Source organism: Lepisma saccharinum, chromosome 29, assembly GCF_977018435.1.
Source record: "Lepisma saccharinum chromosome 29, izLepSacc3.1, whole genome shotgun sequence".
Taxonomy (NCBI): domain Eukaryota; kingdom Metazoa; phylum Arthropoda; class Insecta; order Zygentoma; family Lepismatidae; genus Lepisma; species Lepisma saccharinum.
Window position 1 is genome coordinate 15,563,945 of NC_139257.1, and position 15,257 is coordinate 15,579,201.

The 15,257-nt window shown below is 39.1% G+C and overlaps 2 protein-coding genes across 2 annotated transcripts in view; one reads left to right on the forward strand and one right to left on the reverse strand.

Annotated features, from left to right (window-relative positions):
* LOC145981403 (corticotropin-releasing factor receptor 1-like) overlaps nt 1–9,462 on the reverse strand; it is a 41,935-nt gene extending 32,473 nt beyond the window's left edge. Inside the window, exons 1-2 of the mRNA XM_083114640.1 lie at nt 9,276–9,462; nt 1,514–1,617 (exon numbers count right to left, since the gene is read on the reverse strand). Coding sequence (XP_082970766.1) covers nt 1,514–1,617; nt 9,276–9,462 — 291 coding nt within the window. The remainder of the gene's footprint in view (nt 1–1,513; nt 1,618–9,275) is intronic.
* A 391-nt stretch (nt 9,463–9,853) lies between these two features.
* On the forward strand, nt 9,854–12,472 carry LOC145981404 (uncharacterized; the record flags this gene model as incomplete). The annotated part of the gene is made up of 3 exons (XM_083114641.1): nt 9,854–9,901; nt 11,564–11,611; nt 12,398–12,472. Coding segments are annotated over 3 exons (171 nt in total), but the record flags the coding sequence as incomplete, so codon positions are not given.
* Between the last annotated feature and the right edge of the window lie 2,785 nt (nt 12,473–15,257).

A 15,257-nucleotide genomic window follows, 5' to 3' on the forward strand; every position in this document is an offset into this window, starting at 1 on the left:
GCGGTCGTTCAACGAATGTCACTGGACTGTACGGTATAGAATAACTTAGAAAATGGAAAGCCGTTTATACCAAGAGATGGTGTTTGATTTTTAAGATATAATTTGTTATAAATATTTAGTGGTACTTTATGTTGAGGAATAAAGAATGCATAATTAAGTGGCATATGTATTTTGATATTAACTAGATATAAAGTGTCACTAAACATTTGTATTAAACACAAAACACCATTTATTACTGTAAACAGTTTCCATTTTCTAAGGTAACACTGTTGAGCCTTGCTTCTATGTTAATAAAACATTAAAATGCTGACCAAGACAATATTTATTTGTATACGTATAAAAAATATACACTAAAACATAACGTTTCCACCCTCTAACAGGCTCTTCTTCAGACGAAGATTCACAATTAATCTTCGCCTGAAGAATACCCTGTTAGAGGGTGGAAACGATATGATTTTAGTGTATATTTTTTATAAGTATACAAATAAATTTTGTCTTGGTCACCATTTTAATGTTTCATTTTCTAAGATATAAATAGAACAGTAGGTGTGAATAGCCTATCTTACAACCAAACCTTGATACAATTAAAAATTCAAGGGAAACCATCACAATAATGGGAAAATAAATGTCAAAATATATCATAAAAGAGACAAAAGTATGAGTTAAGTTCAGGTAAAAAACTAATATCGCTTGTTATGCAGCCGTCGACTGATATTCAAACTTTCCATGTTCGATTCCTGATTGGGGTAACATCCAGTGGTTCCATATTCAACTGTATATATTCAATTCATATTCCGATTAGCCTTAACAGGCATTAAAGTGGACTTAAAGCTTCTCACAGCAATTCAAGCTTTCTTATAATCGTTTGTCTATAATAATTATGCCCCACGAGGACCAGAAAGCCATGTAATATGAATAATCATGGGCGTATATATAGTTTACGTAAAAGGGGGGGGGGGTTCAACTTTTGGTATGATTAGCGTTGCTTTATTTCATAAGTAAAAATCCAGGACACTGCTGACAGGAAGCTTGTGGGGAGCGGGAAAGGAGAGGGGGGTTGCTAGACCCGACAAAGTTGTGTGTGTGTATGTAGTCACGGTCACGCTACTTAGTATTTATACTTTCTGTTCATCTTGTGTCAAACAACTTGAGAATGTTACGTTGTTTCCCTGTTTTTCTTGCGCTGTTTCTAAAAACGAAATTCCTTTAAGAAAACTCGAGGGAAAAATATAACTGATTTGACAGTCCGAATGTAGTTTCTTATCGCAGAAATTCCGAAATGAGGAAATTGCAGACATTTGGTCTGCAGTCCCATGTGATGTGTGGAATTTCGTTATGTGTCGAATTTAGGAGAATACAATAGGTCCGAAGAAATTTTTATGAACAAGATAGAACAGGTAATCTGGTAATTTTACTGAACCAAAAGGGGGGGGTTTGGACTCGTTGACCCCTCCTTAAATACGCCCATGTGAATAATGATATAATAACAGTTAAAAGCAGTGAAGAGGCTTACCTCCACGTTGATCCTATCCAGCAGGAGGAGACACTCCGTGTAATTGGTCCAGTTCCCCCAAAGCCAGGATCCATTCATGTCGCACACGCGGAACGCCCTGGCTGCTGGAAAAGGAAAAATAGACACATCACTACCAAAAAACTTACAGTATTATTACTAGTATTATTAGGGCTCGGAAGATGATGACGTAAAAAATCTCAAAAATGACCGAAAATGGCTAAAAAAATACCTAAAAATAATTCTCGCTCCTAAATTGGTAGCTGGATATTAGTAGTTGAATCATTCGATAAACCTTGTTGTTTGGTGGCTTAAACTTCTGAAGAACAGGGAAAAATAATTAAGTGCTAATGTAGTTATCTTTTTTTGAATTCAAGGTTACATAAAACACATCACAAGGTTCTTCTGTATAAGTCATTCACGATCTTTGATAGAGGCCTTACACGTTTCTGTTGTGTTTCGCGTGCAACAGATAATTTATTTATATTGCAACTAATTTGACTTTAATAGGTAAAAACACAGATTAAGGCGATAATAGTGGCCAGCAAGGAAACCTCGAAGTAGCTTCACAGAAAGTATATTATGTGTGCTGGAGGAAACATATACGAGGGTTGGGGAGTAAGTCATGGCAACCCAGTAATAATGGTAGGAATCATAAAAGAAAACCCAAGCAACCCTATGACATACACATGTGCATACGTTACAAAAACTTGTCTGATTATGACAAACCTTCGAAATAATCTCCCGCATTGTCCACAGCACGCTTCGCAGTAGGTCCCGTACACAAGTTTATGTGGCTTTGCATTATCGTGGAGTATGATTGCGTTATGCAGTAGATATGGACGCTTCTCCCTAACGGCACGTCGTAGATGTCGCTGCAGGAACTCTTCCACATTGATGGCAGCGTGCTGTGGACAATGCGGGAGATTATTTCGAAGGTTTGTCATAATCAGACAAGTTTTTGTAACATATGTATGTCACAAGGTTGCTTGGGTTTTCTTTTATGATTCCTACCAACAAAATATCCATATTGGATACTCTTTCAGTTGTATATACCAAATTTCTAATACATCCTTCGATTGTCGAATTATTACTGGGTTGCCATGACTTACTCCCCAACCCTCGTATTTACCACAATTATTTAATCCATTGTCAAACATTTAACTTAAGAATAATATTTGTGCCTTTTCACTGACTGTATATTCGATTCAAGGCAAACTTGCTGAAAATACCATGTCAGGAAATGTTATTATGTACGTAAGTTATGCTAGGAAATGCATTTAGTATTCACGATACAACAGTGGAGAAGAAAAGTAAACCTCAAAAATGAACAGAAACGGCAAAAAAATATTGAAAGAGGAAAACAATATTTTCTGGTTGTAAATGAAGGAAAACGGACTGCTTTAGCATTGTTTTCAAGGCTCAGAAAAAAGATTATTTTCTATCAACTTCCGAGTCTGAACTATTATACTGAAAAGCCTTGTTTGCATGATATGCTGACCAAGGCAGAATTTATTTTATTTTAAAATATAAACTAAAAGTTGCGTTCCAACCTTCTAGCAAGATCTTCTTCAGACTCTGTACCAAATACAAATTAAATAAGGTAAGCAACAAGATGGGAGTGATTTGTGTGTAGGGTGTCTCAAAAGTAATAGCGCAAACTGACACAGGTGAAAGTACACGATAATAGAAGCAAAAAAGTCTCAGTAAACATGGGTCTGCAAACCAGCCGTTTTCGAGATAATCGCGAATGTGTGGTTACAAACCGCCACTGACTTCATTGTTTGTAAACGTCGTCCCCATTGGTAAAATGCTAATAATGTGTGCGAATGTGTGGTTAGAAGCCGTCACTGATTGCATTTTGTAAACACCGAGTGCTTTACTCCTTGCTCGTTCCGAGGTTTGCTCTTTGTTTACAAAACAGAAGATTTCCGAGAGGTGGCGTTGGAATCAAACAGGATGGATACAATCAGTACACAGTCTAGCACTGAGATCTCCAATGACTTTTCTTACTGTATTATTAGCATTTTACCAACTAGGACGACGTTCACAAGCAATGAAGTCAGTGGCGGCTTGTAATCACACATTCGCGATTATCTCGAAAACGGCTCGTTTGCGGACCAATGTTTATTGAGACTTTTTTGCTTCTATTATCGTGTACTTTCACCTGTGTCAGTTTGCGAAATTACTTATGAGACACCCTGTATATCTTCCTGTTTTGTACCTTAGTTAATTTGTATTTGGTACAGAGTCTGAAGAAGATCTTGCTAGAAGGTTGAAACGTAACGTTTAGTTTATGTTTTAAAACTTATTGAGTTATACTGTAAGTATTATCTTTAGCAAATATGTGGTCTAAAACGTCCCGGGAGTTAAGAATGCCGATATGAATGTGAAACATGGACAGACTCAACAAAATACAGAATAATTAAAAAACGAGGTTTAAAATTTATTCAATATTCAACATGTTATGTATATAGCATATGCGTGTTGCGTCTGTGTTAGGTAAAAATCTTCTTCCTCCACAACAGTCTTCAACAAATTCACATGTCCAGATGTGGACCTTCACAACATCAAGAGAAGAATTCGCAACTTTGTTACTTCCTTTGCTGCTACTTTGGACGAAACTTCTCCAACAATACTCGATTGACGAAGCCACTCTCCGCCGGATTCCGAGGCGCTGCTGAGGTTCGAAGCTCGGCGGTGGCTGCAACTGCTGAAGAAAGAAAACACCGGAAGCTGACGGGGGCACGGAATGCTATTAGAGAAACTATTGGCGTTGTTTAATAGCTCAGAGACAAGTTGGGTTGGAAGTTGGCGCATTGAGTGCAGAATGCCCTAATGTCGTCGGCGCAATCTATGGCATGAAGCTATTAACGCCCAATTAGCGTTTCTTTTTATGTGTGACGTTGACGAGACTGAAGGCTGGCAACAGACCATATTGCTCGGTTCCTGTTTACGCACAGCGCCACTCTATGTATGTAAACATTTAAGCGAATTATTATCAAAGACTGTATATTGGGTTTCTGTTCTTTTACGTCACTTTTCTGTCACTTTTGGGTAATGGCGACGATGAGGATGAGTAATAATTAGATTAAATGACTCCCAAAGATCCGGACTTGAAATCTTGAAAGTTGACAATGATATGATCCATATTTTTATGTGACGTCACCAGTACAAAATATGTCACTAATATATTTATTTTTGTGAAAGAAAGCGTAATTTCCTTGTTATTATATGTAATAATGCACCTTGTTTGTAATGTATATCTTTTGTTTATTGTTTATTGTATTTTATGCTACATTATGGGTAATTTAATGTATCTTTATATTTGAGAGAGTGCACTATATGAATTTGTATTTCTAGATGTCAGTTTTGTTGGTAGCATTTTTTTGTAAATAGTGAGTGATTCATCTGTACTTGAATCTGTGTTCTCGAAATAGTATAAAAGCGTAAGAAATAACACACTTTCGCCACGGATCGACGAAGCTTTTAAACCTAAAAAGAACTCCTCGGTGTTGTGCATACATCTTGGTGTGGTAGTTCGGGGCGCAAGCTAGGCCTATGCGATCATAGGTATGCCGATGGCCATGCATAGATGCTATGCACAATACTGCATCCATTATTCGTTAAGAACTAAAGCTAGCCTAATGATTAATTTGGACTAAAAGGCTAAAAAAGTAAATATTGGCTCGGTTATTATTGCATATCTCTTGGTGTGGTAGTTCGGGGCGCAAGCTAGGTCTATGTGATCGTAGGCATGCCGATAGCCACGCATTGAGTTTATGCGTTTAGTTGAGTCAATTCATCGACAAAGCGAAATCCTCGCCTTCGTCTCAAGTATATTTGCATTATAATTGCCATAAATAAAGAATAAAACCTTTTAGTTTATCTACTGCAATAATGTGGTTTTATTTCTCTGTGCTGTGAATATTGTCTTTGCCTAACACTATCCCTGTACCTGAGAGGAGTCTGTGTACTTCACCGAGTCTCATCGTTCACCGCTGAGTATTATTAAGTTATTCATAAATACAATAATACGTTTAATAGTATAATAATACAGGCTTGAACGTATCAACAATAACGACTGAAGCGATAAACAGTTTTGTGGATGCGAGATAAAGTATGATGATGATTACAGGGTTGCCACTCTAGGACCTTGATAAAATTCAAGTATAATTCCCGCTTTCCAAGGCGAACTTTCCAAAAATTCAAGTATACAAGCAGATGTATTCTCTATTTCCACCTTATGTATTACCGTCTCTCAATATCAAGGTTCTGTGCGATTCCAATTTAGAAAGACAATTCTAATTCAATTAAATTAAACGGTGTTTGTGTATATAATATTTAATATAAATTGGGGAGTTTACATGTGCCATTTCACATACTCAGACTTCAAACACATCCACAAAAACAAGTCACAAATGTTACGGGATATAGTATTTACTCTATATATAGTATTTATATACATTTACCTAATCAACCTCAAGATATCTTACAATAAACAAAGCAAACGGTTTGAGAGAATTATGATTTATTTTTCATGCAGCTTTCTTTTCTATTCCTTCCTCGGTAAAAATAAAAGCAAAATCTGTGAAAAACGTGCCCCAGGGCATTAATAAATATGTATAAATTCAGTATGATTTGGATTGATGAAAGTTGAAATTTTTCATGTCTACGGAGAAAAATTCACGTAGAATTTCCCGGAATTCAAGGAATTCCCAGTGAGTAGCCACCCTGGCAATACCAAAAGTTGTGGACGGCAGAAATGGGGGTAGGAGGGGGTGAAGAGAATGATAACATGGAGAAAATGAGGCAGAAAGATAGCAAGTTTAGATAAAGAGATTGAGAATGAACGGGTGGAAAAAGAGAGAGAGAGAAGAGATAAAGGAGAATAAAAACAGAAATAAAAAGAGAGAAGAAGAGAAAGAGGAGACGTAGAGAGGGAAGGAGAACGAAAGAGCGACAGAGAAAGAGGGACAAAGAGATGGAAAAGAAAGGAAAGGAAAGAGGAGAGAGTATGAAAAACCCGGGTATAAAAGGAGATATGGAGAGAATGAGAGAATGAGAGAAAGATGAAGAATGAGAAGATGAAAAAGAGAGGGAGAAGAAACAAGTAAACGAAAACAGAAATATAAAGAGAAATGGAGAAAAGCGAGACATGGATAAAGAACAAAGAGAAACAGAAAGAGAGAGAACAGATATATGGAGAGGAAGATATGTTCACATCGTCATCAATTCTTAACCTGACATCAGCATGTAATATTTCGTGTGAAGGAGCCCTTCAAGACCTTTCCAAAGCCGTCTGAATCACTTCTGTAGGTGCCCTGAGTGTCGAAATATTGCAATTGGAAGTTAAGAAGATGTTGGAAAAATGGTCAAAATCTCACAGTTTGCAACACTGTAATTTCGGAAATACAAAAAATATGGATCTGCAAAGTTGCATATTTTCCTACCATATATGTCCCTTTTCAGCATGCCAAATTTCAAATGAATCAAAACATGTGAGGTTGAGGACCTTGTTGATCTCACAGGGAATGACCCAAAGAGGAAATACAGGTAGAGAAAATGAAGGGAAGATGAGTTCTGAGTTCGATCACAAAGCCAGGAGACGGCTCTTCCGTCAAAAGTTGTGGTTAACCTAAGGTGATAGTCAATGTTAAGGAAAGAAATACTGCCACTGCAACGAAGTCTTAATGATGTGTTTCGGAATACACATGACCTTTTTCAGAATGTTTGTCAACCCCCTGACCCACATTTACAGCATCTGGACCTCATCCAGGCACCACAACGAGCAATAGTATCGTTCATCATCCGAGCGTATAGCGCCACCAAGTCGTTTCGACCGCCATACATCCAGCTCCAGCGAAATGGTTATCAGCATATCAGTCCCGCAAAAAAGTTAATATTCACTCATGCAGCATCCGCGCGCTGAAAAGACAGGGGGCGTTTTATGCGGCGTAAACGCTGCCATTCCGAGCTGAATTGTCATTATTTATAACTAACGTAATTGGTCGTATATCACCCTCGTTCAGGAGTTATCCCTGCTAGGGGACAGGAATAGAAAGGCTATAAGTACTAATAGACGTGGCTAATGGTCACTTTCCCTGCTTACGAAACATAATTCATAAATATTGCCCTGGATGCGCACGTGCTCTACCCTGCCAATAAACAGAGTCTCGAATTACATAGCAGAAAACTATGACAAATGAGCACAGATCGTATTATAAATACAACTCCCCTTGCTAAACTTAGAAACGTCATGTGGTACAGTAAAACCTCGTTAATCCGAATCCCGATAAGCCGGACTTCGCTTAATCCGGACAGGCAAAAGGCCAGAAAAAAGCAGAATGGAAGGTTTTTAAATGTGGCTAGAAGTCAACAAGAGAACGTCCCAAAGAAAAGGCAGTCAACCATTGATGAAATTCTGTTTCCCACAGACTTTGTACTGTACGGTATAGTGTATTTAGGCCTATGTCCTTTAAATACACAATAATAAACGTGTTTTGTTGCTATAAACGGAGTTTTAATGCACTTTAAACTGTTCTTTTAGGTTATTTCAGTTAATTCGGACTTTCGTTAAAACGGTCAACTTATTCCCACATTAGTCCGAATTAACGAGGTTTTACTGTACTACTAATTATGACCCTATTCTCAAAAAATAATCATACGATAGACTTTAGTACAGATAAAGTCTGGTAGTGAGATCTTGTTTCACTCCATGCATGGTTGCCAAAGCGACTTTCTCACTAGATATAGACGTTTTAGTTTAATTTAGTGTAAGTCAAATACTTGCTTAAAGTTAGCTAGGTACAGTTGTAGGAAAAATACCTCTCCCATGAGGATATTTGTATTAAAGCCTATGCGGGAAGTATTTCTTTTCACCACTGTACATTATGCATAATAAACGAATTGTATTGAAGAGATGAATCATTGAGAAAAATAAAGTTAATCACATTTGAATCATAGTTGTATTTGTGATTTAGTCACAATTCTGTCATTTAATAACCATCAGTGAATCACTCAGTAATAGTAGAAATACTTTTATTCTCAATAGACTTGTCACGATATAAAAACAAATATCTCCAAAAGAAATGTCTCAATTTTCTTTCCATTCTAATGTTTAACTCATTTGTACTAAGTAAAAATTTTCAGCGCAAAATGCAGGCTCGACCAGGACTCGAACGCAGGTCTTTGGTACACCGTGCTATTGCTCTACCACATTTTATTTTAAAGGAATACCCCTATGCGATAATATCCCCCGTCATCCACACATTTTCTCAACTTTCACACATCAATTTTTACAATATTTTCGTTTTTCTCACAAACATCCATGTCCTAGCCGGAATTCGAACCCGGGACCCCTGACTTCGTAGCGCGATTCGCTGACCACTCCGCCACGGAGGCTGACTTATTTAAATTTCGAACCCGGGACTTTTTATTACTGGCGAGCTACTCGTGCCGTTCGCACCACTGAGCTACCGAGCCGACAGTTTTTTACTTGCGTGGAATCGTCTCTGCCAGTGCTACCGCAATGGGATCTGTTGCCTTTGACTTGGCGAGTTTCTACATCAAGGTATGTAAAAAGGTGTGTAAATAAACCATTATTTACACTTCAAATTATTAATTATTTCTCGGTCCTTCTAAGAGGAACACGCTGTATAATGGAACTTCATCAGAGTTTAACGAAGTGACTTTCAACAAGTAGCTTTCTCAACTTTTTCTCTGCCCTTGCTTACATAGCAGATGTTCTGATCACGTGACCCACCTGGTAAAAGCTGCTCCTGAAGGCAGGCTGGGGTTGATCTGTAAACAACGAGGAAATCTAATGAGCGAGTTCGCTCCACGGAGTCACATCTCGCTTGTGGGAAGATGCTCCAGAAACATCTGCAGCGAGAGTCAGTGGCGCTAACGCGATTTCTTGGCTGGGTGGAAAGGAAGATCTGCGCTCGCATCTGAAGGGGAGAAGAGGGAGGAAGAGCAAGAGGGGGAAAGGGAGGGATGGAGAGAGCGGGGAGAAAAGGCAAAGGGAGAGAGATAGGAGTAGAGGAAGAAGAGGGAGAAAGAGTGGTGAGAGAAAATATAGAAAGGAAGAGAAGGAAAATACTTAGTGTGTTAAAGCAAGAAAGACAGAGAAGATACAGTGGTGGAAAAGAAAGAGACACAGCGAGGAAAGAAAAATGTAGAGAAGGGAAGAGAGAGAGATGGGAGGAAAGAGAGAGATAAGGGAGGAGAGAGAGAGAAGGAATGAGAGAAAAGGAAAGAGAGAGAAGAAAGAAGAAGAGAGAGAGAAGAGAGGAGCGAGAGAGAGAGAAGGAAAGAGAGACAGACAGAAGGAAAGAGAGAGAGAGAGAGAATAAAATAGAGACAGCGAAAAGAGAGAAGGAAAGAGAGATAGAGAGAAGGAAACAGAGAGAGAAAGAAGGAAAGAGAGAGAGAGATAAGTTAATAGAGATAGAAAGAAGGAAACAGAGACAGAGAAGAAAAGAGAGAGAGATAAAGAAAGAGAGAGAGAGAAGAAAAGAGAGAAAGAGAGAGAAGGAAAGAGAGAGAGATGGAAAGAGAGAGAGAGAAGAGAGGAGAGAGAGAGAAGGAAAGAGAGAGAAAGAGAAAGACAGAGAGAGGGAGAAAGAGAGAGAAGGAAAGAGAGATAGAGAGCAGGAAAGAGAGAGAGAGAGAGAAGGAAATAGAGATAGAGAGAAGGGAAGAGAGAGAAGTAAGAGAGAGAGAAGATAGGAGAGAGAGACAGAAGGAAAGAGAGAGAGAAGGAAATAGAGATAGAGAGAAGGAAAGAGAGAGAGAGAAAAAGGGAGAGAGATAAGGAAAGAGAGAAAGAGAGAGAAGGAAAGAGAGAGAGAGAAAGAAAGAGAGAGAAGGAGAGAGAGAGAGAAGGAGAGAGAGAGAGAAGGAGAGAGAGAGAGAAGGAAATAGAGATAGAGAAAAGGAAAAAGACAGAGAGAGAGAGAAAGAAAGGAAGAGAGAGAAGGAAAGATAGAGAAGGAAATAGATATAGAGAGAAAGAAAGCGGGAGAAGGATATAGAGAGAAAGAGAGTAAGAAAGAGAGAGATAGAGAGAAGGAAATAGAGATAGAGAGAAGGAAACAGAGAGAGAGAGAAGGAAATAGAGAGAGAGAGAAAGGAAGTGAGAGAGAAGGAAAGAGAAAGAAGGAAAGAGAGAGGGAGAAAAGGAAAGAGAGAGAGAAGGAAAGAGAGAGAAAGAGAGAGAGACAGAGAAGGAAAGAGAGAGAAGGAAAGAGAGAGAGAAAGAGAGAGAGAGAAAGAAAGAGTGAGAGAAGGAAATAGAGATAGAGAGAAGGAAAGAGAGAGAGAGAAGGAAACAGAGATAGATAGAAGGAAACATAGAGAGAGAAGGAAAAAGAGAGAGAAATAAAGAGAGAGAGAAGGAGAGAGAGAAAGAGAAAGAGTGAGAAAGAAAGAGAGAGATGGAAAGAGAGAGAGTGAAGGAAATAGAGATAGAGAGAAGGAAACAGAGAGAGAGAGAAGGAAACAGAGAGAAAGAAAGCGAGAGAGTTAAGGGAAGAGAAAGCGAGTGAAGGAAAGAGAGAGAGAAGGAAAGTGAGAGAGATTGAAAAAAAGAGAGAGAGAGAGAAAAAGAGAGAGAGATAAAGAAAGAGAGAGAGAGAAGGAAATAGAGATAGAGAGAAGGAAAGAGAGAGAGAGAAAAAGGGAGAGAGATAAGGAAAGAGAGAAAGGGAGAGAAGTTAAGAGAGAGAGAGAAAGAAAGAGAAAGAAGGAAAGAGAGAGAAGGAGAGAGAGAGAAGGAGAGAGAGAGAGAAGGAGAGAGAGAGAGAAGGAAATAGAGATAGAGAAAAGGAAAAAGACAGAGAGAGAGAGAAAGAAAGGAAGAGAGAAAAGGAAAGATAGAGAAGGAAATAGATATAGAGAGAAAGAAAGCGGGAGAAGGATAGAGAGAGAAAGAGAGTAAGAAAGAGAGAGATAGAGAGAAGGAAATAGAGATAGAGAGAAGGAAACAGAGAGAGAGAGAAGGAAAGAGAGAGAGAGAAAGGAAGAGAGAGAGAAGGAGAGAGAAAGAAGGAAAGAGAGAGGGAGAAAAGGAAAGAGAGAGAGATGGAAAGAGAGAGAAAGAGAGAGAGACAGAGAAGGAAAGAGAGAGAAGGAAAGAGAGAGAGAAAGAGAGAGAGAGAAAGAAAGAGTGAGAGAAGGAAATAGAGATAGAGAGAAGGAAAGAGAGAGAGAGAGAAGGAAACAGAGATAGATAGAAGGAAACATAGAGAGAGAAGGAAAGAGAGAGAGAAATAAAGAGAGAGAGAAGGAGAGAGAGAAAGAGAAAGAGTGAGAAAGAAAGAGAGAGATGGAAAGAGAGAGAGTGAAGGAAATAGAGATAGAGAGAAGGAAACAGAGAGAGAGAGAAGGAAACAGAGAGAAAGAAAGCGAGAGAGTTAAGGGAAGAGAAAGCGAGTGAAGGAAAGAGAGAGAGAAGGAAAGTGAGAGAGATTGAAAAAAAGAGAGAGAGAGAGAAAGAGAGAGAGATAAAGAAAGAGAGAGAGAGAAGAAAAGAGAGAAAGAGAGAGAAGGAAAGAGAGAGAGATGGGTAGAGAGAGAGAGAAGAGAGGAGAGAGAGAGAAGGAAAGAGAGAGAAAGAGAAAGACAGAGAGAGGGAGAAAGAGAGAGAAGGAAAGAGAGATAGAGAGCAGGAAAGAGAGAGAGAGAGAGAAGGAAATAGAGATAGAGAGAAGGGAAGAGAGAGAGAGAAAGGAAGAGAGAGAGAAGGAAAGAGAAAGAAGGAAAGAGAGAGAGAAGGAAAGAGAGAGAAAGAAAGCGAGAGAGTTAAGGGAAGACAAAGCGAGTGAAGGAAAGAGAGAGAGAAGGAAAGTGAGAGAGATTGAAAAAAAGAGAGAGAGAGAGAAAGAGAGAGAGATAAAGAAAGAGAGAGAGAGAAGAAAAGAGAGAAAGAGAGAGAAGGAAAGAGAGAGAGATGGGTAGAGAGAGAGAGAAGAGAGGAGAGAGAGAGAAGGAAAGAGAGAGAAAGAGAAAGACAGAGAGAGGGAGAAAGAGAGAGAAGGAAAGAGAGATAGAGAGCAGGAAAGAGAGAGAGAGAGAGAAGGAAATAGAGATAGAGAGAAGGGAAGAGAGAGAAGTAAGAGAGAGAGAAGATAGGAGAGAGAGACAGAAGGAAAGAGAGAGAGAAGGAAATAGAGATAGAGAGAAGGAAAGAGAGAGAGAGAAAAAGGGAGAGAGATAAGGAAAGAGAGAAAGAGAGAGAAGGAAAGAGAGAGAGAGAAAGAAAGAGAAAGAAGGAGAGAGAGAGAGAAGGAGAGAGAGAGAGAAGGAGAGAGAGAGAGAAGGAAATAGAGATAGAGAAAAGGAAAAGACAGAGAGAGAGAGAAAGAAAGGAAGAGAGAGAAGGAGAGATAGAGAAGGAAATAGATATAGAGAGAAAGAAAGCGGGAGAAGGATAGAGAGAGAAAGAGAGTAAGAAAGAGAGAGATAGAGAGAAGGAAATAGAGATAGAGAGAAGGAAACAGAGAGAGAGAGAAGGAAGAGAGAAAGGAAGAGAGAGAGAAGGAAAGAGAAAGAAGGAAAGAGAGAGAGAAGGAAAGAGAGAGAAAGAGAGAGAGACAGAGAAGGAAAGAGAGAGAAGGAAAGAGAGAGAGAAAGAGAGAGAGAGAAAGAAAGAGTGAGAGAAGGAAATAGAGATAGAGAGAAGGAAAGAGAGAGAGAGAAGGAAATAGAGATAGATAGAAGGAAACATAGAGAGAGAAGGAAAAAGAGAGAGAAATAAAGAGAGAGAGAAGGAGAGAGAGAAGAGAAAGAGTGAGAAAGAAAGAGAGAGATGGAAAGAGAGAGAGTGAAGGAAATAGAGATAGAGAGAAGGAAACAGAGAGGAGAGAAGGAAACAGAGAGAAAGAAAGCGAGAGAGTTAAGGGAAGAGAAAGCGAGTGAAGGAAAGAGAGAGAGAAGGAAAGTGACAGAGATTGAAAAAAAGAGAGAGAGAGAGAAAGAGAGAGAGATAAAGAAAGAGAGAGAGAGAAGGAAATAGAGATAGAGAGAAGGAAAGAGAGAGAGAGAAAAAGGGAGAGAGATAAGGAAAGAGAGAAAGAGAGAGAAGGAAAGAGAGAGAGAGAAAGAAAGAGAAAGAAGGAAAGAGAGAGAAGGAGAGAGAGAGAGAAGGAGAGAGAGAGAAGGAGAGAAAGAGAGAAGGAAATAGAGATAGAGAAAAGGAAAAAGACAGAGAGAGAGAGAAAGAAAGGAAGAGAGAGAAGGAAAGATAGAGAAGGAAATAGATATAGAGAGAAAGAAAGCGGGAGAAGGATAGAGAGAGAAAGAGAGTAAGAAAGAGAGAGATGGAGAAAAGGAAATAGAGATAGAGAGAAGGAAACAGAGAGAGAGAGAAGGAAAGAGAGAGAGAGAAAGGAAGAGAGAGAGAAGGAAAGAGAAAGAAGGAAAGAGAGAGAGAAGGAAAGAGAGAGAAAGAGAGAGAGACAGAGAAGGAAAGAGAGAGAAGGAAAGAGAGAGAGAAAGAGAGAGAGAGAGAGAAAGAGTGAGAGAAGGAAATAGAGATAGAGAGAAGGAAAGAGAGAGAGAAAGAAGGAAACAGAAATAGATAGAAGGAAACATAGAGAAGGAAAGAGAGAGAGAAATAAAGAGAGAGAGAAGGAGAGAGAGAAAGAGAAAGAGTGAGAAAGAAAGAGAGAGATGGAAAGAGAGAGAGTGAAGGAAATAGAGATAGAGAGAAGGAAACAGAGAGAGAGAGAAGGAAACAGAGAGAAAGAAAGCGAGAGAGTTAAGGGAAGACAAAGCGAGTGAAGGAAAGAGAGAGAGAAGGAAAGTGAGAGAGATTGAAAAAAAGAGAGAGAGAGAGAAAGAGAGAGAGATAAAGAAAGAGAGAGAGAGAAGAAAAGAGAGAAAGAGAGAGAAGGAAAGAGAGAGAGATGGAAAGAGAGAGAGAGAAGAGAGGAGAGAGAGAGAAGGAAAGAGAGAGAAAGAGAAAGAGAGAGAGAGGGAGAAAGAGAGAGAAGGAAAGAGAGATAGAGAGCAGGAAAGAGAGAGAGAAGGAAATAGAGATAGAGAGAAGGGAAGAGAGAGAAGTAAGAGAGAGAGAAGATAGGAGAGAGAGACAGAAGGAAAGAGAGAGAGACGGAAATAGAGATAGAGAGAAGGAAAGAGAGAGAGAGAAAAAGGGAGAGAGATAAGGAAAGAGAGAAAGAGAGAGAAGGAAAGAGAGAGAGAGAAAGAAAGAGAAAGAAGGAAAGAGAGAGAAGGAGAGAGAGAGAGAAGGAGAGAGAGAGAGAAGGAGAGAGAGAGAGAAGGAAATAGAGATAGAGAAAAGGAAAAAGACAGAGAGAAAGAAAGGAAGAGAGTGAAGGAGAGATAGAGAAGGAAATAGATATAGAGAGAAAGAAAGCGGGAAAAGGATAGAGAGAGAAAGAGAGTAAGAAAGAGAGAGATAGAGAGAAGGAAATAGAGATAGAGAGAAGGAAACAGAGAGAGAGAAGGAAAGAGAGAGAGAGAAAGGAAGAGAGAGAGAAGGAAAGAGAAAAAAGGAAAGAGAGAGAGAAGGAAAGAGAGAGAAAGAGAGAGAGACAGAGAAGGAAAGAGAGAGAAGGAAAGAGAGAGAGAAAGAGAGAGAGAGAAAGAAAGAGTGAGAGAAGGAAATAGAGATAGAGAGAAGGAAAGAGAGAGAGAAGGAAACAGAGATAGATAGAAGGAAACATAGAGAGAGAAGGAAAAAGAGAGAGAAATAAAGAGAGAGAGAAGGAGAGAGAGA